Here is a 22,581-nt window from a genome sequence, read left to right on the forward strand (position 1 = left end):
TCTCCTCTATCTGTGTACGTTATTATCAATTAAACATAACAACTATTGAAAAGCAGATCTCAATTTTGATCGATATAATTATGCAAAAAAGTAATAAAGTAAAACTGATAACAATAAACAAAGAAGATATATTTAAGAAAAGAAATAATTAATGAATAACTTATGGACGAAGAGTAACAACGAAGAGAGAAATTATGAGAAAGAGCAGAGTGGAGAATATTTTGAAGAAAAAGCCAAAATAATGCTTATTATAAGCAAAATGACTATGGGGTGGGGTCGCAGTTGCACAACGATCGTTGGCTGCTGCAATTCACGTGAACAAGCACGTGTTTCGTGCGCTTGTCCAATTTTCCTGGTTGACAAGTGAAAAGCAAGCTCTGCTTTAAACTGCAGACGACGAGACGATCAAACGTCAACTGCTCACCCGTTCGTTCCCCATACAGCTATTATATATATTATTAAGCAGTGCTAGCATGTTGCTTGCATCACGCTGATTGATGCACACCACTGTCATCTGGTCATGCCAAATTTGGATGAACAGTTTTGTCGTCAAAAGCAAACATATCCTGTTTCTTATAATATCTCGAGTGTTTTACAAAGCTTTGCACTTTGCTTAAGAAAATAAATCGTAAAACAAAAAGATTACCCGATAAAAATTACATTGCTTAAAAGCAAATATTGCAAAAAAAGTAAATGAAAAATACACTCTAGATGAGCAACAGTGGTAAACTGAATTTTACTTTTTTGAAAATAACTTATGTGGATATATTTTCGTAATATCGAAATTATATTAATTAACGGCTCATTGTTAATGAACATTTCCGATTCTTATTTCAAATAAGCTTCAAAATAGCCAATGGCACGTGCAAGCAGGGCAAAATCACATGACTAATATAAAACAACGCAACGTCAGTCGGTTTAGGAAAAAGAGGAAAATAACGTTTTCCCCCTATCAATCTGTGTTAGCTGCTTGCTAGCTTAAAAATTATCTCACTATATCATCCATTTTTTTGGCTTATTTTTTCAATATTATTCAAAATGACAGTGAATAACAGTTGACAGAAACGTGAAGCACTTTTTCATCGTCAATGGTATGACGTTTGAAAGCAACGACAAACAAGCAGAAAAATAGATAACATCTGAGTACTCAACTTTAGCCAGAACGTGAAAATTGCGTCGAAAAAGACAACAAGAAAATATATTCAAAATTGTTCATTATTTATTCAGTTCCTTGAATAGAAAATTCAAAAAAAACTTTAAACTGTCAATGGGAAGATCAAAAATACAAAAATAGCAAGACAATATGTTTGACACCTTGAACATTTTGACAAGTGTATCATTTTTTAAAGTAAGAAAATTTTATTTTCTTCAACTATTATTCTACTTGTCATTATAAATTAGCATTCAATTCAAAGCTGAAATAAAAAACAACCAAATCGAACAAAAATAAATAAATTAATAATACATACATGCATATACATGTCATCAAGTTACAGTAGAATTATCATTTGAAAATAATATGAACAAAAAAAAATAAATTGCAATAAGATAATTAAAAATTCTCAAAAATAAAGTTAAATTTCTAATATTTTAATATAAAAAGTATAATCGAAAAGAAAATTTAAAAATATAAACAATAAAGAATGCTGTTACCCTGCTCAAACCCTGTACAAAGAAAAATTGCTTTTCTTAGCCACACAATTCTTGCACCGTTTGCATTAATTTACATCATATACGATGTGCATCACAAGTGTAAAGTATAATGATAAAACTAATAACGTGTCCCCCTCCCCAAGTTTGAAATTGCAAGAAAAATTCTGTTCAATTTTATCCAAGCATGCAGAAGCAGGTTTTGCAAGTTTAAGCGAATTAATTTTTCCACTGTCCACGTGTGTACGTCAGTTCGGATCGCTGCATTTCTGCTTGATGGAAAATTTTTAGGTTGACAACGAGCCACAAAAAATGTCCAGATTGTACATTGGAAATAAAATGAGCTGCAAAGACACCAAATGCAACCCAACCGGCAAAAATTTTGCAAGTGCAATATGCAAATAATGCACCACAAAATTCACACTATGCAAACAGATCAATATATGCAAATATATAAAGCAATACACCATCTCTAGTTTGAATATATTTTCAATCGAATTGTTCAGATCATTGTTAGAAAATTAATATTTCCTGCTAATAACAATCTCAAATCACAGTATTTATCAACAATTGCCAAATTTCCACGTTGCACGCATGCCAAACATGCCCATTTTTCTCCTCATTCAATTTCAATAATAAATAAATGCTTATTTAAAATGAAAAAAGAAAGAAAGAAAAAAAACTTTTAAATAATTTTACACTGAAAAAGTTCCCTGTTTGCTTGACACAAGCTTGCACCCAACAACTTGGCTGCAGTTGAAGATGCAGTTTTTGGAAATTTTTGGAATATTGAATCATTTGAAATGGAAAACTTTTTAAAATTAATAATGCTGCAAAAAAAATTGAAAACTATCACATGTATGATAAGTGATGGAAAAAATGCAAGAAACAATAGATAATAGTAGATATTCTCAGGATACTTTTTTTCAAAAAAGATTCAGTATTTTTTTTGAAAATAAATAAAACAACAACAAGCTTTACAGTAAAAATTAAAACTAACATCAGAATAACATTTATCACGCCTATCAGGACGCATGGAAAAATTGATGTTTATCAAAAATTTGAACAATAAGGAAATTTCTTTTTTATCAGTCATCAGAGCAAATACTAAACATTTGGGGCCATAAATTAAAACATTTTCAATTTTCATGCATATTTTTCTCAATTTGATACAAACGCAACCTAACGAGAATTATAAAATAATAGAATATTAAATTAAAATAATCACTTCCATTGAAATGTGATATTGATTTCAAATTTAAACAAAATAACCGAGATTGTTAATTTTCAATAATTACTAAAAACACTAACGTATGTTTATTTTTATTGTTTTAAATATTAATATTCATATTTTCAAATTAAATTAAATTTGAAATTGAACGCTGCACTCAAAAGATGTTCAGTTTTCTAAAAAATATACGAATAACAATTTACTGGGCTAATTAACAAACACACACGATTAACAAACACACACGCACACTATACAGATTCTTATTAATAATATGCTTCACAGTAGCTATGTGGTGTGGCCCAGAATAACTGTTTACTGATAAAATTTACCGTTACTGTACAGTGCTGTTTGCACAAGCAGGAATTGAAAAAAAAACCTATATCAATATTGAATATCCAATTAAATATATTGAAAATATTTCCACATTCATCAAATATGAAATTTTCAACCGATCAAATTTGCAAAAGAAATGCAAATGTAAAGTACAAAATTTCAAAACTCGTATCGATTGAATTTTAGTAATTGAACTCAATTTCAACAATTTTACGCAATTGATTGTGAACTTTTATCACATCAAACCGGTGCAGCATAGTTTGCAAATGAAAATAAGACGAACATTTGATGATAAGAAATGAACAGATCCACCAGCAGTCAATCAGTCAGTCGAAGAACAATATCAAGTGCATTAATTATCAGCTTATTTAAACTAGATTTGCACTACACTTTCTCAGGACTATTCAAAATTGAAAAGCTGTCAAAAAAAATTGACAACCTTTCTCCACTGAAACAACAGTGTTGCAAAAGAAAAGAAAATAAAATTTCAGCTTATTTTTCTGACACAAAACACGTTACCCTACTGTACAAAACAAGGTGGCATTAAATTTGTTTTCTTCATTTGCTGCTTTGAACGTTCATCGATTCTTACTTGATTATCATTAATTACAGTTACCCTTTTGTTAGTTTTTCAAAATGTAGAATTTGAGAACAAATTAAACACTCGGAAAAATCATGCAAAACAGTAAAATACAAACATTTTCCACTCTACTGACCTGTTCTAGTCGTCAAGTTTTCTCTCGATCATTTCTCTTCGTTGATTGAATGTACAATAACTGTTCGATTCTAGTATCGTACGGCATTTGAAAATTTTCATTCCTCCTCATTCTCTCTCTTTCTGTTTCTCTCCGTGTTCAAAAAATAGCAACCAACTAACTTTACAACAACAACAAAACTAAAATAAAAACAAACAAAAAGAAAACAAGAACATGATTTTCACAAACAAAAATACTCACTTTTGTTGAAAAAAATATTATTTTGGCAACAAACTTATAGTTGATGAAAATGGAGTGAAAATGTTTGGAAATTTGTATTGTATTGCAAATTAATGCTAAAAAATCAATTCAAAGTTTCATATAATATAAATATATTATAATGAGATAAATTCAATTTCACACATACATTAATTATAATATCAATTTGTTCACTGATCCAAAGCAGATGATGGTTCAAAGCTTATTATTACCAAACGCTTTGTACAATTAATTAAGTAGGCTAATAGATAAATAGGCACAATAACTTTTGACTCGTCTTCTCTCATTCGCCTGCAAAATGCTAATATTGTCTGTCTTGTGAGCATAAAATAATAATAATAACGTCTGTGGCAGCACACGTTTGTCCGCTTGCTTCAAGACGGCATAGTGGGACTCTTCCGCGACGACGGACAACGCAATACCATACAACCTCGACCGTTGCTGTCGAAAAAGCGCCGAAAAGTGAATTCATAAAATGCATGATCGTCCACGGTCGAGTTGCTGCTGTTCGGATCGAACGATTCCAGCCTGGGTTCACCTCCATCGTCGATCGAGTCGAAATTCGACGTGTCGGCGGCATGCAATATTTCCGGCTGGTAGGGGGCTTCCATGCGTCTAAGATTTTCCCAGTCGATGCAGCTGAAAAATGGATGCGCTTTGATCGACGCGGCCGACTTGTTCTGACCAAGTCGATGTTCCACTGAACAGCAAAGTCTCAGTATGAGGTCGACCACTTCGACCGACAAGTGCGCCTCAACCGGGATGTGCAAGCATTGGCGCCAGTTGATCACTTTCGCCTGGGTCTGTTCGGGCGTGTCGGCTAAAAAGGGCGGCTGACCGACCACCATCTCGTACAATATCACGCCCACCGACCACCAGTCGCACAGGCGCGTGTAGCCGGTTCGCAAAAGTACTTCTGGCGCGATATAATTGGGCGTGCCGACCAGAGACAACGCCTTGCGGTGTTGGTGCTGTTTCTGCTGCCTGACAACGAGCACTTGGTCGTGAGGTGAGCTGGTGCCCAAGCCGACCGAAGATGACCAGTCGTCGTAATCCACTTCTTGTTCGTCGTCGGACTGACGGTCGCGGTAGTACTTTCGGTCGTGGGTCCACCGGAGTCCGGTGCAAAGACCAAAATCGGTGAGCTTGATGTGCCCGTCCCGGTCGATCAGTATATTATCCGGCTTGATGTCCCGATGGATGAAGCCCAACCGATGCACACTTTCCACGGCGCAGACCAGTTCGGCAATATAAAAGCGAGCCAAATTTTCGGAAAAAATCCCCTTCTTGATCAACAACGTCATCATGTCACCGCCGGGGATGTATTCCATGATAAAAAACAGACTGTCCCGATCTTGGAAACTGTAGTACAATTTCACAACCCATTCGTTGTCCGCTTCGGATAATATATCCCTTTCCGCTTTGACGTGGGCGGCTTGATTGCGCTTCAGCACGTCGAACTTGCGCAACACTTTCATCGCAAACAACGTGTCCGTGTCTTTGCGACGCACCAACACCACCTCGCCGAAAGCCCCCACGCCGATGGTTTTCAACCTTTCGAACATCGACGGCGCCATCTTTTGCCTTTTCAAACGCAAATAGCTGCTCTCTTTCTGCGCTAGCAGTTTGCGCATTTGACATTGTATTTGCACGGGAAAATTGGCACGGGCCATTTCCTGTTCGATCTGCATGCGCCGGTTCACACGCTCCTTGTAGACCTTGACCACGTTCTCGACGTGCTGTTCCATGAAAAAGCGAAACGCTTTCGCCGTACACTGCTTCACCGCACTGCTGCTGCCGGTTCCATTCTGCAGCAGACGCTTTTCCAAACCTTCGGGCAACGGCGACTCGCACCGTTTTTTCACTTTTTTCCATCCTTTTGAACTAAAGTCACCGCTGTTGTTCAAACCTGACGATCCTGATCCGCCACCGGTATTACTGTAGACGCTTTTCGAAGCCAGCAATAAATCATTCGCACGACGACAAAGATTTTCTATATATTCTGCATCTGGTGCTTTAGTTGAAAAATCCTGAACACACAAACACAAACAGGCATAATTAAATTACACATGTAAACAATTCTAACAACATTGAACAAAGAAACAAATAACAATAAATATAGCTCACACTGACCATTTGAGCGCTGGTTCGTTGGTCATAGTCGTCATTAGGCGCCAGTGCATTCCAACATGCAGTGGTGGTGTTGGCGGCGGCGGCGGCTGGTAAATTCCTCTTGGTGTAGTGGGGCAAGTTTCGAGCCCACGGCTTCACTGCAGCTGAATCCTCGGCAGCAGGTTGGGGAAATATGTTGTAGTTCACATTTGGCTTGCATCGAACAGGCTCGACAGCAGAACGCTGGGCACTGACCATTGGTAGATTGTTGCTGAGCACGGTGGTGCTTGTCTGAGCTTCGCACCGATTCTGAGGGACGAAACGTGCACCGCTTGCACCGGCAGCGTAGGCGTTATTCTTGGATTTGAGCAAAAAGTCGACCGCGTTGTACAGTCCAGAACAGTGGGTTGTTTTCAACGCTTGCCATGCGCTGTGCTTGTCGAAGCCGATCTGCACCAACGATTCGAGCATATCCACCGGCCTCTGCTGACCGGCGGATGTGGCGTACTTGTTGGCGGTGTTGGTTTCGGATGGCGGGGCGGCGCCGGTCGCCGAGTACGGACTTCTGGCCAACGCCCGACCCAACTGCCGTTGCGCTTGGGTGGACAACTGCAACGCGTTGTCGTACGGCAACAAGCTGCGGCGAATCTCCATCAACGCTTCCTTGTGACCGCACCGACCGCTCTTCGTACCGGTCAACACGTCGCCATGATCGTTTGCAGGTTGAAACAACGACACCGGCGACGGCTGACTGCCCGACTGCAAACAACTGGCCACACCCGTCGCCAACGGCACCCTGCCCATCCTGGGAAAAGCCGAACTGCCGGACGGTGGAGCATTCGGCTGCTGGTGGTGGTGGTGGTGGTGATGACCGATGCTGGTGTCGGTGTCATTGAGACGGCGCCTCAGACGTACAAAAGGCTGCTGAGGGTCAATATGCTCTGCCATTTTTGCAACGCACCACCGCGTTCCAACAACTTGCACTTCTTAAATACAACACCAAAATGTCCTTGAATGCTAAAACACAACCTATTTTATTTTTAACTGTCATCACCAGAAAAATCAACCCTCTTCTCTATCTATATAAATTTATAATTGAAACAACCAATTAATACACAATCACATCAAAACACAGTTGGCACACAATTAATAAGTTAAGACCATTTTTTAAATATTTTATCAAATAATTTTTACCATTCCCATAATTGATGATGAAATATCAAAATTGAACGCTCATTTTTTCATAACCGTACACGTTTCGCATTCCGGTTGTTAGTTAATGCAAACATACATAGCAAAAGAACCATTATTATTATTATTCTCGTCATCAAATTTCTTTTTAAAAAGTTGCACGAAAAGTAAAACAAAAACCAATTTTAGGACATTTTCTCTTCTGAAAATCAATATTCAAGTAAAAACGTAATAATAAATATTCAAATTGACAAAGTTGAAAACTACAAAATAATAACGAATGTGTATCACATGAACCAAAGACCGGTTTTATCTGATGCAAATAACCAAGTTTGCCCGTCAATGCAATCAGTACTGTACAATATTAATTGTTTAACAATTTTCTTGATAGTAAAGTTGAAATAATCACTTCGGGGAGAAAATTACAAGAGATGAAATGAAAATGACATTAACAAAAATACTTACAGAACGCTCTAACAAATAACCAGGGTACATGAAACCAAAGGCAGCTGAATTCAATGTCGATGAAGCAAATTAATTGAAAAGTCGATTTTGTGCTTTGCAGACCGACGTAATGCTATGAGCAATTCAAAATACACGCCTAGCATTTATGACAAATGCGAGACCAGGTTTTTGTTATTGACATTGCTGAGTAATGTGGAAGCAATCCGGCATGAAAGATTAGCGGCCGTTCAGCACATTTCCATCGAGCTTACACAACTTGCGCACATTCCAAAAATATTTTTTCCACTCTGCAGATGTTCTCAGTAGGCTATTTCGAATCGCATGCTAAAAGCAAACAACGCCGGACTTTTGCCGTAGGCCAATAATGAGCAATACGCGGATGATTCAACGAACAAAATCAAACAAAAAACTGAATCAAGAAAAAACAGAAATGAAAACTATTAGTCAGCTTGGAATTCCACTATGATATACTGGTCGACGAGTGATTCTTCTCAATGTGCATACATTAAACAAAGCGAATGACGACAACATTCACAGTTCGTCCATGATGGCATTCTGGAACCAAGTGGAGATACTGAACAAAGAAAATAAACAGATTCTGCTTATATTTGTTGATGCCAACTATCGCAAAGCAGTATTAAATCATCTGTAAACGTATAATTTCTAATCTACTTTATAATATGTGCAGTTTTCAATTTTTTATAGAAATAAGAGCGACAGTAAGAACAAAAGATAAATAGGTTTCATTCAAGTTAAATTCCAGACAGCAAACAGGAATTTATCATACTGTAGGAATGAAGGAATGATAAAATACGTTTCCATAAATTGATCAATTTTAAGTAATACACAACCAAACAAGTACGTATATTAAAAAATTTCCATAATACTTTTCTCGTTTTATTAAATTAAGTTTGAAAAACAGTTCATTCATGTTTAAACATGTTTCACTGAATGTTTACAACAAAACGTAGCATAACAAAAAACAAGCTCGAAGTAAACTATTTTATCAATGAACAATAAAAGCTGTACATGGAAACACAAGAGGAATGAAAAGTAAAGCAGATAACGTAAAATTAGGCTGCTTTTAAGTTATTTATTCTTCTCAATTTCTCAGCTATGTATTCTTCTTTAAAATTCTAAAATGCAATGTGCTAAATAAATTGAATGGCAACTTCCATTTCCAAATTCTCACCTCTGAAAACTGAAACCAAACTGACATCCAACCAAGAAGAGAACTAATTTTTGCATTGCTTTGTTTCAGAAACAACAAGTATTCATTAATAGAATTGTTATAGCTAAAACAATTATCAAAAGCAATAATAATATCGCGCAAATTTGAATTACACTAACCTATCATTTATTTCAGATTCATCTTCTTGCAATTTTAATAGCTGATCTTCATAATTATCATTTTCAAGAGATTCGACATATTCTCTGAGCTGTTCAAATTCGTCGAACCATTGTTTAATCAATTCGGCACGACGCTGAAAGCGCAGCATTAAAAAATATTACTACTTTTTAAACTTCATTGACGATGAAATTTAAAAAAACAAGCTTACAGTCCTCTCATTTTCCATATGCATCTCCTTGGCGTGGTGTTTCTTTTGCATCTCGTTGAGGCGCTTTTCCGTTTGACTTCGCAAGCATTCCACTTGCTTCAATTCCAACGTGGTCTTCACTAACGCGTCATTCAATTCCATCTGCTTATTGTTCATCAGCATTTTGTCTTGTCGAATAACAGTCTTTAAAAACAACAACAATATTAGTAATTAATATATGCAAAAATATTAAATTTATACAATTGCATTAAATTTCAATTGTGTCGACAAATCAGAGTCGTGTAGTGAAAGATGTAATTTGTTGAAAAAGTCTAACGTCAGATGGCATCTGTGCTTCAAATTTTCAATCATGCGCCACACTTCCAAGCATTTTAGGTTCAGCTAATGGAAATATAAAATCAGTTAAATTTGGTTATTTCACAAAAAAATATGCAAAAACAAAATTACTCTTTCCTGAGATAAAATAACGCTGTTTGTGAGACCGGAACGATGATTTTGTACTTGTGCAAGTTGTTCCTTTGCAATTTGAATTTGCTGTTCAACCTGGAAACAAATTATTACAAAATTTATACTTACTTGGTTAACAAATTCATACACGTTCAGTTTTAGTTTTCAAGTTTTGAGACGCATTGAAAGACTGCTTTCTTTTATCCAAAGCAATAATAGCTTCCTGCTCTTCAGCATGCTTTGATTCGATCAGCAATTCTAGAATTAATATATATATGAATATATATATATATTCATATTTTATGAAAATTAACCGCTCAAAAATATCCACTTACTAAGTTCTTGCTTTCGTTTATCGGCAAGATCATGTTCATTTTTTAAAGCAACAAAGAACTGTTCAGACTGTTCAATTTGTTTCTCAACTTCGACTACTTCCTGGTCCAATTTGTCCACCAAGTCTTGTTTCGCCAACAAATCGTCCTAAATATGCAAATTGTTCATTCAGCTATTCAGATGCATGCAAATTTTAAATCGCATTTAAATTTATGATTCCAAATAATGCTTACCAAACGATTAGTCCAAATATCGGTTTGCTCTATCAGTTTTTTATTTTCCTTTTTTAATAATTCATATTCATCTTTTATCGATTCACACGACAAGCCTGAACATGGCTATTGAAATTGCTGTACTTGTTCAATGTAAAAAATTGACTTACAGTCGTCAAATGAGTCAAGAGCACAATGTCGTCCTTGAATTACCTGGCAAAAAGTCTCCTTTTCCACATCGAATAAATTCTAAATAATTTTAAAAATTATAAACATCCATTGAAAACATTTATCCTTAAAAAACATAATTAACATACTCTTTTCAAAGAATCTGCAGAAATAAGTGCATCCAAATTAACCAACTGAAAGAACTAGAAGAAAAAAGATCTCACGATGTAAAAAACATACCTCAACGCTTTCAAATAGAATTCTTACTTTGATTTCTTCAACAAACCAATAAAATATACCAATTATGTGAGGAATAGAACTCGGTGCGCTTAAAGTTTGCAATGTAGATTTTTTCACCAAATACGGATATTCCAATTCTTTTAGATATCGAAGAATATCTTCTTCGAATTTGTTTATTTGAATAGGACATCCCATAATTGCTTCCAAGAAAAACTAAAAAATCTATCATAAAGTTCTAAATAGACTAAATCAAAATTCGTAATACTTGAATCAGTGCTGTAAAAGTAGATTTGGTTATATTTCGCAGAGTTTTCTCTTTAGCCATTTCACCAGGAATGTAATTTTGAAGAAACTAATAAAATTCCAATAATGCACATAAATAAGTATATTAAATAAACTAATCGTTAAATTATAAAAAAAAGCTTTAAAAAGAGATTTTTTATAAACACAAATATACAATGAATACTTACAGCAGACACTTCTTTTATCATATTTGCAACAAATTGTTTATCATTTAGTGGTCGCTGGTCTTTTTCAAGAGTGCTAAAAAATGTGAATTTCAAGTTTTTTAAGCAATAAATGAAAGATGCTCAAGTAGTAATTAGAGTGGTTTTCTGTAGAAAAACATCTCAAAATAAAATATATGTATAAAAGTTAAAAATTGTTTATCATGAACATTTAGCTACAACAACAGTAAATAAAACGTATTCTAACAAACTTAAAAAGAAATTAAACAAGATATATTTCAATTCAATTTCAAAATAATAAGTAAAAACAGATTTTCGTTGTAACAAAGACAATCTAATTAATACTTTTTTCAGCATGAACAAATGAAATTGATAAAATTAATTTACGTTTTTCGAAATGAGTTTTCCAAATAAACTACGTTCACTCTATTACATGCATCTTCACTTTGTTCTTGTTTCATTATGGCACTTAATAGAGTAGAACTAGGAACATTTGCAGCCGGGGTGGCGTATAGTCGAAAATTACTTTCATCCATTTCGTTCTGAAAAAAGATTAACACTTTAAAATGGTGAACTGCCTAAAAATTACAATTATTTAAATGCATTATAAAGTAGTAAAATTGAAAATACTACTATTTACTCCAAATTCAACATTTAACTGAAGTGAAAAAGTAACCAAAGTATAAAAACAAGCAAAAAAATTGATAAAATTCATCACAAAAACTAAAAATTTTCAAGTAAAAGAAAAACTATTAACATTATTAAGACCTTCATTCCTTTAGAATGAAATAATGTAAGTGATGTAAAGTTGAAACGAAAATAAATCAATCAAAATGAAGAAATTGCAATGCACAAATAAATAAAAATTATACATATATCAGAGAAAATATTATAGCTTCGAAAATCAAATCTGTTATATTTTATTGAAGAACTGAAACTGAAAAAGTAAAAATATAAAAAAAATTGGGCTAATCAATAACCTGTGCTACATACGCTCCCACTCGAAATGTACCGTAGTCGTATTTTAAAAATTACAGTACACTTATATAGGTAAAACTGTTGTGAATAAATGTTATTCAGTAGCATCAGATTAGGAAAATTTGAATTCATCCAATAAATTTAATTATATTATTAATTTTTCAGAAATCATACGTATTGATAAAGAAAAATACCAACTTATTTTTGTAATTATTTCTAATCTTTACAAGTGGAATAATTAATTTTAAAAAAGGGAAATAAAGTAATATTTGAGCAAAATTTTCAAATTCTGTGATTATTATTGATATTAATAGTCTATAAATTTTGTTTTCTTACTGTAATTGCCTAATTTTTTATTTCTAGAAACAACCGCTTTGTTTATTTGTATGAAATTTAAAATTTTAGTAAAATTTTTTAACAAATGTATACATATTACCAAAGTATTAAAAAATTTGTAATTATGAAAACAATTTGTACTGTAACAATAAAAAAAGAGTAAAAAGTGGTAAATTTCGTTGTTGATGAAGCTGAATAGATATTCACAGGGGGATGCGTAATTTTCAGTGGCGAAAAAAAATTGTTAACAAAGTGAAATGGTGTTTTAAATAAGTATAGCCTTGAAAACTGTTGATTTGACACCAAACAACGTTTGTTTTACTAGTGATAATTGATTTGAAAATTTCAGATTTTTTCGTGTCTTGTTGAAATAAAATTTTTCTCAACAACAAAAGAAAAATAATTCAAATCTTGCAAAGAGTGGAGTATAGATATCTGGGAAAAGAAAATATTTGATGCAAAAAAGTTGACGTCATCGTCTGGCAAAAGCAGATGTGGATGAAGATTTGCTGGCTAGCCACAGCGTTTGTTTGGCCCGAGGTGAAGCAGTTGGAGGCTGGTTAGTTATTAGCAGTTGTGGCTTTTCGTCGGCCGTTTGCTCTTTTCTAGCCGCTTCGGCGTTGTTGTTTACACCACGCTGGTCAATCGCTGATTGGTCCGCCACGATTGGCCAGAGCTCCGCCTACGCGTGACACGCGTCGTATGCGAAAGCAATAAACTGGTTTTATCGATCAATTGAATGTCACTCTTCTTGGTTGGTGGCTGCTGCGGCGGCGTCGGATGCTGCTTGTCGACGACGATTGTTTTCATACGCGCTACGCTTGAAGCTTAAACTTCTCCTCTCGCCCTGATTGCTTTTCTTTCCTATTCGACCATTGGAAAACGTCGTCGTTGTTGTTGTTGTTATTATTGTTGTTTTTTTCCTCATAATTGACTCGAAAAGTTTTCTTAAAAACAACAAATAAACAAATAAACAAAAAGCTGAGTTACACATCCCACAGCTTCTTCTTGTTTTATTTCGTTTATTTGTGTTTGTTTTCTGTTGGATTGTAAGTTTTGTTTATTTATTTGTTTGTTTGGTTGGTTGTTTGTAATTCGCTTCGCCACTAGGCGGCCGTTGCTCAATGACGACGATGGCTAATGATGAGAACGAGATGTGCGAAAAGCTGATCGAGTTGAGCTTTGCCAAAATTGTCAGCAGCAAGAGCGGACGTGGCGGCACGTCGTTGAGGAAAAATCTGCTCATAGTCCAAGTGCTTCATCGCGCCAAAATGGAACAGCGCAGAAGGTGACAATTTAAATTTTTTTAAAATTGTTCTACTCTTTTTTTTTCATTATCTCTCTCTCTCTTTATCGCCGGCCCAACAGCGGCAATTCAATTTCATATACTGAACAGTGTACTGAGTGGGCTGAGAACCAGGAAATGAATAATACTTTTTCAAAAATTGCTCAATTACGTCATCAACGCGAGTTATCGTTGTTGTTTTGGCGCTGACAACGCCAGTCTCTATATCATATGGTGACTTGTTGATCGATTTTCGGCAGACATGACTTTCTCCCTTTTGGCGCTCGAATGCCGACAGACAGACAGCCAGCCTTGTTCACACCCAGACAGACTATTTTAACAGGGAAATTTTGAAAAAAAAATACCATTTTCTTTCCCCACTCCGAACGTCTTCATTCACTTTCGATGCATTTCAGACGTGTAAAAATTGAACCCAATTTTCACCCCGTTCAAAAAATACTTTTTTCTCACTTTCTCTATCCCAACTCGCATCTTTTCCATTTCCCTTATCTCTGTTGTTTATTTTCCAGTATGACTGACGTACGTTGTTTTCACACTCAACGGCCGGTTTTCTCTCGTCTCTTCCTTACCCAAGTGTTTTGTTTTGATTTTTTTTTCACTCTCTGCTTTAACTATAATGAAATTTTCTTCTACAGTTTTATAAAAAAAAACAAATCGATACGCGCATCATTTGCATATTTTACACTCCGCCATTTGTTCGTTTGTATCAAGTTATCAAGTTTGATACAGTCAAGGGTTTTTGAGTGTGCGCGTCCGTGTGTGTGGCAATTTTATTGTTACACATTCAGAATTATATGTCACAAATTGAACCGTTTTTCGCTCGTTCGAATGTTTATTTGGGTTATGTTACAGTAGGTTGGCAAATTTGCTGACAATCAAGTTTCTATTACTTTAATATGTCGAGCTTGCATCATTTGAAGAATTTTTTTTACCATTTTCATTTTTTGAATTTTACAATCATAAATGGGCAAATTATTTAATATTGAGCTAAATTGATAATTGGAAAAAAATGTGTATTGCTTGTTTGATTGTTGATTTCGATCGGCATCGATGAACATTAACAAAAATTAGAGGATGTGAAGTTTTTTCAAATGGTTGAAATTGCCATTTTTTCAAAAAAATATGACTGGCGTTTGTAAAGGGAAAGCATTGCCTTTTTTCAACCGGTTTTTACTCAGTTTGTTTATTCCTGTTTCTGTTGCTCACATCAGCATGTTGAATTCATGGAAAATGTTTATTGAAAATACATTCTAGTTTTTTAAAGTGACTTTTGTTATTTATCATGTAAAATTTTCATAATAATTGTTCGGGGAATCAGTGAGAAAATGAAAAAAATTTTTTTCTAATGTTAATATTTATGTTATTATTTTTCAAAACAACAAATGCGTCTGGACTGAGGCTACGTCTGCCAATGAATTCGCTGCTGTCTGTGAATGTTTTTTTACGTTAATCTTTTTTATCTCTAAGCTAATTTTTATACCAGATTGCATCAGTTTTCAATGAGTGTTCGTTCACGTGATTTGTATTCGAACAATTTTAGGCAATTTTTACAAACATCTTCATACGGTAAATTGATCAATCCGTCCTACGGTTGCGAATCGTCATCGCCTGATTCTTCTATCAATTCAGCAGCAGCAGCTTACTCTTCTGACTTGGCCGACCTGCAGGATAGGTGCGCCGAGTTGGAAATCAGTGAATCATTGTTGAACGCTGGTCGTTACGATGTATACAACGGATTTAGTCAGGGTAGCCGACCAACTGTTGTTCCAGACGGATACTGCGATTCGAGGTTTTCACAACAACAGCCACTAGCCGAAGAAATGTTTTACGCATCTCCTCCGTAAGTGTTGAAATTAGATTGTCGTCTGTTTGTCTGTCTGTGGAAATGCAGTGTTGATTTTCAGGTACGAAGATTATACGTGGTCATGTGGTGAAACACACAGTGCCGGAATAGAATGTGTGAACAGTATCAGCAGTAGCAGCAGCAGCAGCAACGACATTCTGTTCAGTCAGGATCAGATTTCTTGTAATAATAATAATAGCAACAAGACATTGAAACGTAAAACTGAATTCAACGACGACAACACCTCGCAAGATGAGATTAGTTGCGACTGCTGGGTGTTGCCGAAACGTGCTTGTGTTGGTCACTCGTTGGACGGCGGCGCACCGGTAGAAGTGGCGTCGTCGGATGAGATGTTGGCCATTGGAAATGAGAATCCCGACTCGAACTTTGACGAATTTTTCTCTTTTTTCACACCAAGCCTCCCGGCACAAGTGGACAACAGCGCTGGACATTCCACTGATCACAGTCTCCCATGTCCCAGTCTGTTGGAGTTGATCTGTGAATCATGAAGAAGAAGAATAAGGAAAAGCTGACATTTTTTTGGAAAATCAACACAACCAAACTACTACTACTACTACTACTACTACTACTACTACTACTAAATTTATGAGTTCAAATTTTAATTATTTTTTACTTTTTTTTTCAAACGGTCGTTGTTAGCTGTCTCGAAAGATTTTTCTTAGTTGAAATAATATTTTTTCATCGCTTTGTTTTCTCATCTGTAGGGTAGAAACTTTCCGTTGCTGCCACTATTTTGAAAAACAGAAAAAAACTGCTGTCGATAAGTTGTAATTTTGCGACCGTATTATTATTTATTTTTTCTTTGAATAAAAGTGTTACACGCGTGAATATTTTTTTAAAAATCTTTTTCTGGTCTGGTGTACTGTAAAAATGATGAATTTGGAGAAAAACTGGAAAAATGGCACAAGTTTGAATTTTGTACGATTGTTGTTGTTGTTGTTTTTTGTGATTGGTCAATTGAGTGAAGTGAAAAGAAATCAATCCGCTGCGCTCAATGTGTGGTTGAAAAATCGGTTCAGTATCGTCGATTGAGTAACAGTTGCGACGGTTGTCATGGCAACCAGAGATGGACAAGTGGAAAAATTGTCGTCTGTAGGCGGCAGATTTTCACAATTTCGACGTTGGCTATATTTTTGTCATAATCATAATCAAAGTATTATTTTCTGCATAAAGAATAATCGTCGATGAATAATTCTACAGAATTGTGGTGTCGAACTGTCGACGAAGCGGGTGGACAAAAATCGGGCCGGTAAATGATTATTAGTTTTATTTTTGTACTATTTTTCCCATTCAACATCGTTGTCCATTCAGAATTAATGATCTGACGTTCAAGCCGGATGGAAGCGAACTTCTGGTTGCGGCCGGGTTGAACATTTTCGTCTACGACGTCCACGACGGCAATCTCATTCAAACGTTGCACGGTACGTGGAATTGGCGGTGGTTTGAAAATCAATTTTTGAAATTCAAATTTTAAATAGGTCATCGTGATACTGTACACTGCGTCGTCTATTCGCCGAGTGGTGAAAAATTTGCCAGCGGTTCGGCGGATAAAAGTGTTATCGTATGGACCGACAAGCACGAAGGAATGCTCAAATTCAAGTAATTAATTATTATTAATTTTTTATTTAATAAATTATTTTCATCCAGTCACAGTGACAGTATTCAATGTTTGACGTTTTGTCCGATCAATTGTATTCTACTGAGCTGTGCTATCAGTGACTTTGGTAAGTGATGAAAAAAAATTCGAAATGCAAAATTTTGCTTCGAATGAAGAAGAAAAAATATTCAAATTAAAGGTCTGTGGACTTTGGAAAAGAAAACTGTCGATAAGCACAAATCGTCGGCCAGAATTTGTAGTTGTTCTTGGGCATCCAATGGAGAATACTTTGCTCTCGGCTTGTACAACGGTATTGTCAGCTTTTGCAACAAGGTACAACAATATTGTTAATGCTGGTATTTGGAAATTCGATGACGATTTTATTCAAATGCAATTTTCCAGATGGGCGATGAAATGCTCAAAGTGAACCGCACAAATGGTTGTCCAGTTTGGAATTTGGCATTCAATCCATTCAGGTGAAATTTGAAAAATTTTTTAAACTGACCTTTTGTAAATTTAAATTTCTATATTGTAGACCGGAAGAATTTTTGAACGAATCAGAAAAGTATGAAAGTGATGAATTTTGATAAATGAAAAAAATTTTTCATTTGTTTTTTACAAATTAGTGAAACAATGGATATTGCACTGGCTGTTTTGGACTGGTCATCGGCCATCGCATTTTATGATATAAATGGACAAAAGGTTTATGCATTTTTTTTCTTAAATTAAATAAACTGGAAATAGAAAAAATTTTTTATTTCTTAGATGTTGGAAGATGTGAAATTAAATTATGATCCACTCTGTTTGGACTATTTGGCACCTGGTGAATTTATGGCCATTTCAGGTTCGAATCGCAAAGTGAATTTGCATACACGAACGGGAACCTATTTGTTTACCGTTGCTGAAATGAAATCATGGGTTTGGGTATGCCGAGCCAAACCGGACAGTCATCATATTGTGAGATATTTGAATCAATCAAATCAAACTATTTTCTACTTGTAAAATTTGATTTAGGCTGTGGGCTGTGAAGACGGTACTGTAGCTATTTATCAACTCAGGCTTGGCACTGTTCATGGATTGTATGATGATCGATATGCATACAGAGACAACATCACTGACGTTGTGGTACAACATTTAACAGACGGAAGTAAAGGTAATACAGCTTATTTCAAAATTTCAATTTTCTTTTTTTTGCTTTTATTATAGAACTTTCGATAAAATAAAATAGACTTTTGTATGTTAGTAGTCATTAAGCATTTATTAATAAACAAAATTTAGATGATAAGTGTCTGTTTGTTTACAATGAATGCGTTTGATATTTTTAAATTAAAATGATACGAATATCAGTTTAACAATATTCACAAATGAGCGTTAAAATCAAATATTAAGTGATATTTTAACAATGTTGTGTAATTTCAACGGTCACATTAGCTATTCTTGAGGAATTCATTTGTTCAGCTTGTATTTACTTATACTGGGCAACTGTTCAAATAATATTATCGTTCATTCATAGCTTTGATCGTGAATTTTATGATGAAGTTGAAACAAACGTTTTTTTAAAGAGAAATTATTTTTGTTAACAAAAGTTTCAAAATTAATGTTTTAGTACGTGTGAATTGTCAAGATTTGGTGAAAAAAGTGGCCGTTTATAAAGATAAAATTGCGGTAAATATATCTTTTTTTAAATAATATTTTTACATGTATTATGAGGGAATTTTTATATTATAAGGTTCAACTTTCGAATAGAATCTGCATTTATGAATGTAGAATGAAATCAAGTTCGGGTATGGAATATTCGAAAACGCAAGCAATTGCAAAAGATTTCGAATGCAGCCTTTTGGTATTGTGCTCCAAATATGTCGTATTGTGCATGGTAAGGAAGTTTAATTAATATTATTGTTTGTCAGTGATAAATGTTATGAAACTTGAATGCTTTGCAGGATGGCATTTTGCAAAGCTGTACACTTTCTGGATATGTGGAACGTCAGTGGGTTTTGGATTCCATGATACGTTATATTAAAGTGGTGGATGGTACGGCTGATCATGAAAGTTTGTTGGTTGGTCTGAAAAATGGTCAAGTGTTGAAAATATTTTTGGACAATCCATTTCCTGTTGAACTGATGAAACACAACGATGGAATCCGATGCCTGGATCTGAGCATTTATCAGACCAAGTTGGCGATGGTCGGTGAGAATGGCATATGTTTCGTTTATGACTTGATCACGGAAGAACTTTTATTTCAAGTATTAAATAAAAAAATTATTCAACTGTTATTGTTTGTAAATAATGTTTAGGAGTCGCAAATTACAAGTGTTGCTTGCAATCGTCAACATGAAGATATAATTTGCATGTCAGGAGCAAATACGATTTTGGTTCGAATAAAAGATTTTCCAGCTTATGAGCTTCAAATGCCAGTAAAATTTCAGCTAGAAAAATAATTTTTCAAATTCATTCAAATTTTATTTCAGGGTTTGGTTGTCGGCTTTTCAGGTTCGCAAGTGTTTTGTTTATATCTTTACGCAATGACAACAATAGAAGTTCCGCTGAGTTTTCAAATTCAGCAGTGCATTGATCGAAAATTGTTTTCGTTAGTGAATTAATAATATTTAAAATTATTTTTTGAAATAATTATTACTGTTTATAGATTGGCTTATTCGGTTGCTTGCCTTGGCGCGCATTCATCCGAATGGGAACATCTTGGCCTGTGCGCTTTGCAAAGTTTAGAGTACGATTTAGCTAAAAAAGCATTTCAACGAACGAAAAATTTCAAATATTTAAATCTTATTGATAGACTTCAAGTATGATAGTAAGAATCAACTGTCTGATTTGAATAAATTATTAATATATTGCAGAGAATTAGCGATGATGATGTTGCAATGGCAATGATGTTTGCATGTACTGGGAAAATTGAAGAAGCGGCAAATTTGTTCCAAAAGTGTGGATATACCCAGATGGCGGTGGAAATGTATTTAGATTTGCACATGTTTGAAAAAACGAATGAACTTATTGGTGCCATCGGAGCTGAAGGGAAGCAAAATTTGATCAGCAAACAAGCGCTGCTAGCTTATCATGCCAAGGATTTTGATAAGGCTTGTGAAATGTACTTGGCAGCTAATGATTTTGAAAAAGCGATCACTATTATGGATGAACAAAAATGGATCGAAAAGTAAATTTATTTTTCATTTCTATGCAAATTTTATAAAAATTTATAATTCGATTTTATAGATTAGCTGCACTTGGCAAGCAGTTGGATGAAACGAACTATAATTTGTTGAACAAAATTGCGAAAGCGTTTGAAAAATACAAAGAATATACACTAGCCAGTGAAGTATATGGTAAAATACGTGATGTGGAAAGTTGGATACGTGTTAAAATTTTTGATAATCATTGGGAAGAAGTAAGTCATGTGTAATTGAAATTTCTCAACTTGGAAATAAATACACAAAGGATGTATTTAAATTTCAGGCTTTTCAAATAGTGAAACAGCACCCAGAATTTGAGCAAAATTTGTACGTAGAATATGCAAATTGGCTTATAAAAAATCAAAAATTTGAAGAAGCACAAATTGGTGAGTGATGAAATGTTAATTCGTGTAATAATGGCAGTAAAATTGTTTGCAGCTTATTGTCGGGCAGGTCTTCAAGAGCAAGCTCTTGATGTATTGGTGAACTTGGCTGACGTGGCAATTGATGAGAATCGTTTCAAAGATGCGTCTTATTTTTACTGGTTATTAAGCATGCAGTATCTTTCTTCAGTTAATGGTATTTTTTTTATAAAAATGAACCAGCACAAACATATCTATTTCACTTTAAAGTGAATCAAATGAACTTCAAATCAACTTTTTTAGCGAATCAAACAAATGAAGATTTAACGTTAAAACAATTTTACAAATATCAACAATTTGCTGATTTATACTACATTTACGATTTTATTTACAAATATACAGTATGTTAAGGATTTTCAAGTAAATTTTTTTCTATTGTTTAAAAATTGATTTTAACAGGAAGAACCATTTACATTTTTGTCTGCTGATACTTTGTTCAACGTGGCTCGCTGTTTGTTGAATTCTCTTCAACTCTGTCATCCGAAGAAAATTTCCAAAATGTGAATTGAATAATTTTTATATTTTGAAATTTCCATAATTTTTCTTTTCCCTTTCACAGAAAAATACTTTACACTTTGGCCAAGCAAGCGAAACAGTTGGGCGCGTTCCGACTTGGTCGAATTGTCTGCGACCAGCTTGGGCATCTCAATCTGCCGCCGTCCATGCAAACCGAAGTGGACTTGTTGACGTTGTCGTTGAAAGCGAAACCGTTTCAAGATCCCGAAGATTTGCTGCCAGTTTGTTATGTCTGTTCAATGGGAAATCCAATTTTGAGTCGAGACGGTGGGAACAAGTGCGTGCATTGTGGTTTGAATTTCATTTACTCATTTTTGACGTTCGGTACGGAAATTTGTTTTTTTTTCTCGACTACTGTTTAAATTAAAAAATTCATTTTTTCAGAATCTCTCCCTTTGATAGAATTTGAAATTGAAGGTGGTATAACAAGAAAAGAATTCCAAAGTCTGTTGCAATGCAACGCATCGTCGCAAGAGGAAATTGCTCTACTACAATCCAAAGTATACAAGATTTGTTTGAATTGATTTAAATTGTTCAAATAAATGATCATCTCTTTTAGAAAGTCAAAAATGGAAAGGTTGTTTATCGCCGAGCAGATATCAGCGCGTTGAAAAGCAACGAAGTGTTCATGTGTCGTCGAACTGACCCGTCGAAAGACATCTATTACAGAAATTTGATGCCCGAGATTGCCATCAGTCAGTGTCATTCTTGTAACAAGGTATTTTGAATGCACTTATTGATTGAAAAAAAAAAATTTTTTTTGTAAAATATATATACACTTTTCTTGCATTGAAATATTTGTTTTTCCAGTTTTTTCACACAGATGATTGGGAATTTTTTATTTTACGCTACGGGCATTGCCCGTTTTGTCGAAAGAAGTTGAACTTGAATGACGATTGGGATGATTGATTGTGAATGATGTTCTGAAAAATGCATCTTGAAAAGGAGGAGCTTTGAAAAAAAACACAAAAATTAAAACATGGATGGTAAATGTAAGG

General features: G+C 34.7%; 4 protein-coding genes across 4 annotated transcripts; 2 read left to right on the forward strand and 2 right to left on the reverse strand.

The window, feature by feature from the left end:
* Positions 1-4,489: 4,489 nt before the first annotated feature.
* Positions 4,490-7,104, reverse strand: Tsp_04187 (serine/threonine-protein kinase LATS1). Its single transcript, XM_003374955.1, has 3 exons — positions 6,316-7,104; positions 4,874-6,218; positions 4,490-4,827 (listed from the first exon to the last, which is right to left on the reverse strand). Exons 1-3 carry the CDS (start codon positions 7,102-7,104, stop codon positions 4,490-4,492), a joined length of 2,472 nt encoding a protein of 823 aa, XP_003375003.1.
* Positions 7,105-8,962: 1,858 nt separating this feature from the next.
* Positions 8,963-11,918, reverse strand: Tsp_04188 (HEC/Ndc80p family protein). Its single transcript, XM_003374956.1, has 10 exons — positions 11,770-11,918; positions 11,386-11,458; positions 10,916-11,128; positions 10,298-10,442; positions 10,111-10,220; positions 9,963-10,058; positions 9,516-9,698; positions 9,307-9,440; positions 9,149-9,251; positions 8,963-9,034 (listed from the first exon to the last, which is right to left on the reverse strand). Exons 1-10 carry the CDS (start codon positions 11,916-11,918, stop codon positions 8,963-8,965), a joined length of 1,278 nt encoding a protein of 425 aa, XP_003375004.1.
* A 3,206-nt stretch (positions 11,919-15,124) lies between these two features.
* Tsp_04189 (hypothetical protein) lies at positions 15,125-16,354 on the forward strand. Its single transcript, XM_003374957.1, has 3 exons — positions 15,125-15,168; positions 15,486-15,842; positions 15,907-16,354. The coding sequence occupies exons 1-3, from the start codon at positions 15,125-15,127 to the stop codon at positions 16,352-16,354; spliced, it is 849 nt and encodes a 282-aa protein (XP_003375005.1).
* Positions 16,355-16,919: 565 nt separating this feature from the next.
* Positions 16,920-22,492, forward strand: Tsp_04190 (conserved hypothetical protein). The gene is made up of 27 exons (XM_003374958.1): positions 16,920-17,019; positions 17,067-17,115; positions 17,178-17,287; positions 17,345-17,465; positions 17,514-17,590; positions 17,663-17,796; positions 17,866-17,939; positions 17,999-18,028; positions 18,090-18,165; positions 18,229-18,420; positions 18,478-18,616; positions 19,070-19,128; positions 19,193-19,336; positions 19,404-19,706; positions 19,758-19,877; positions 19,932-20,050; positions 20,108-20,261; positions 20,316-20,629; positions 20,689-20,860; positions 20,929-21,031; positions 21,084-21,217; positions 21,410-21,427; positions 21,467-21,567; positions 21,627-21,874; positions 21,968-22,083; positions 22,143-22,301; positions 22,394-22,492. The coding sequence occupies exons 1-27, from the start codon at positions 16,920-16,922 to the stop codon at positions 22,490-22,492; spliced, it is 3,465 nt and encodes a 1,154-aa protein (XP_003375006.1).
* Positions 22,493-22,581: the final 89 nt, after the last annotated feature.

Source organism: Trichinella spiralis (genome assembly GCF_000181795.1).
Source record: "Trichinella spiralis strain ISS 195 chromosome Unknown Scfld5, whole genome shotgun sequence".
NCBI classification, from domain to species: Eukaryota; Metazoa; Nematoda; class Enoplea; order Trichinellida; family Trichinellidae; genus Trichinella; species Trichinella spiralis.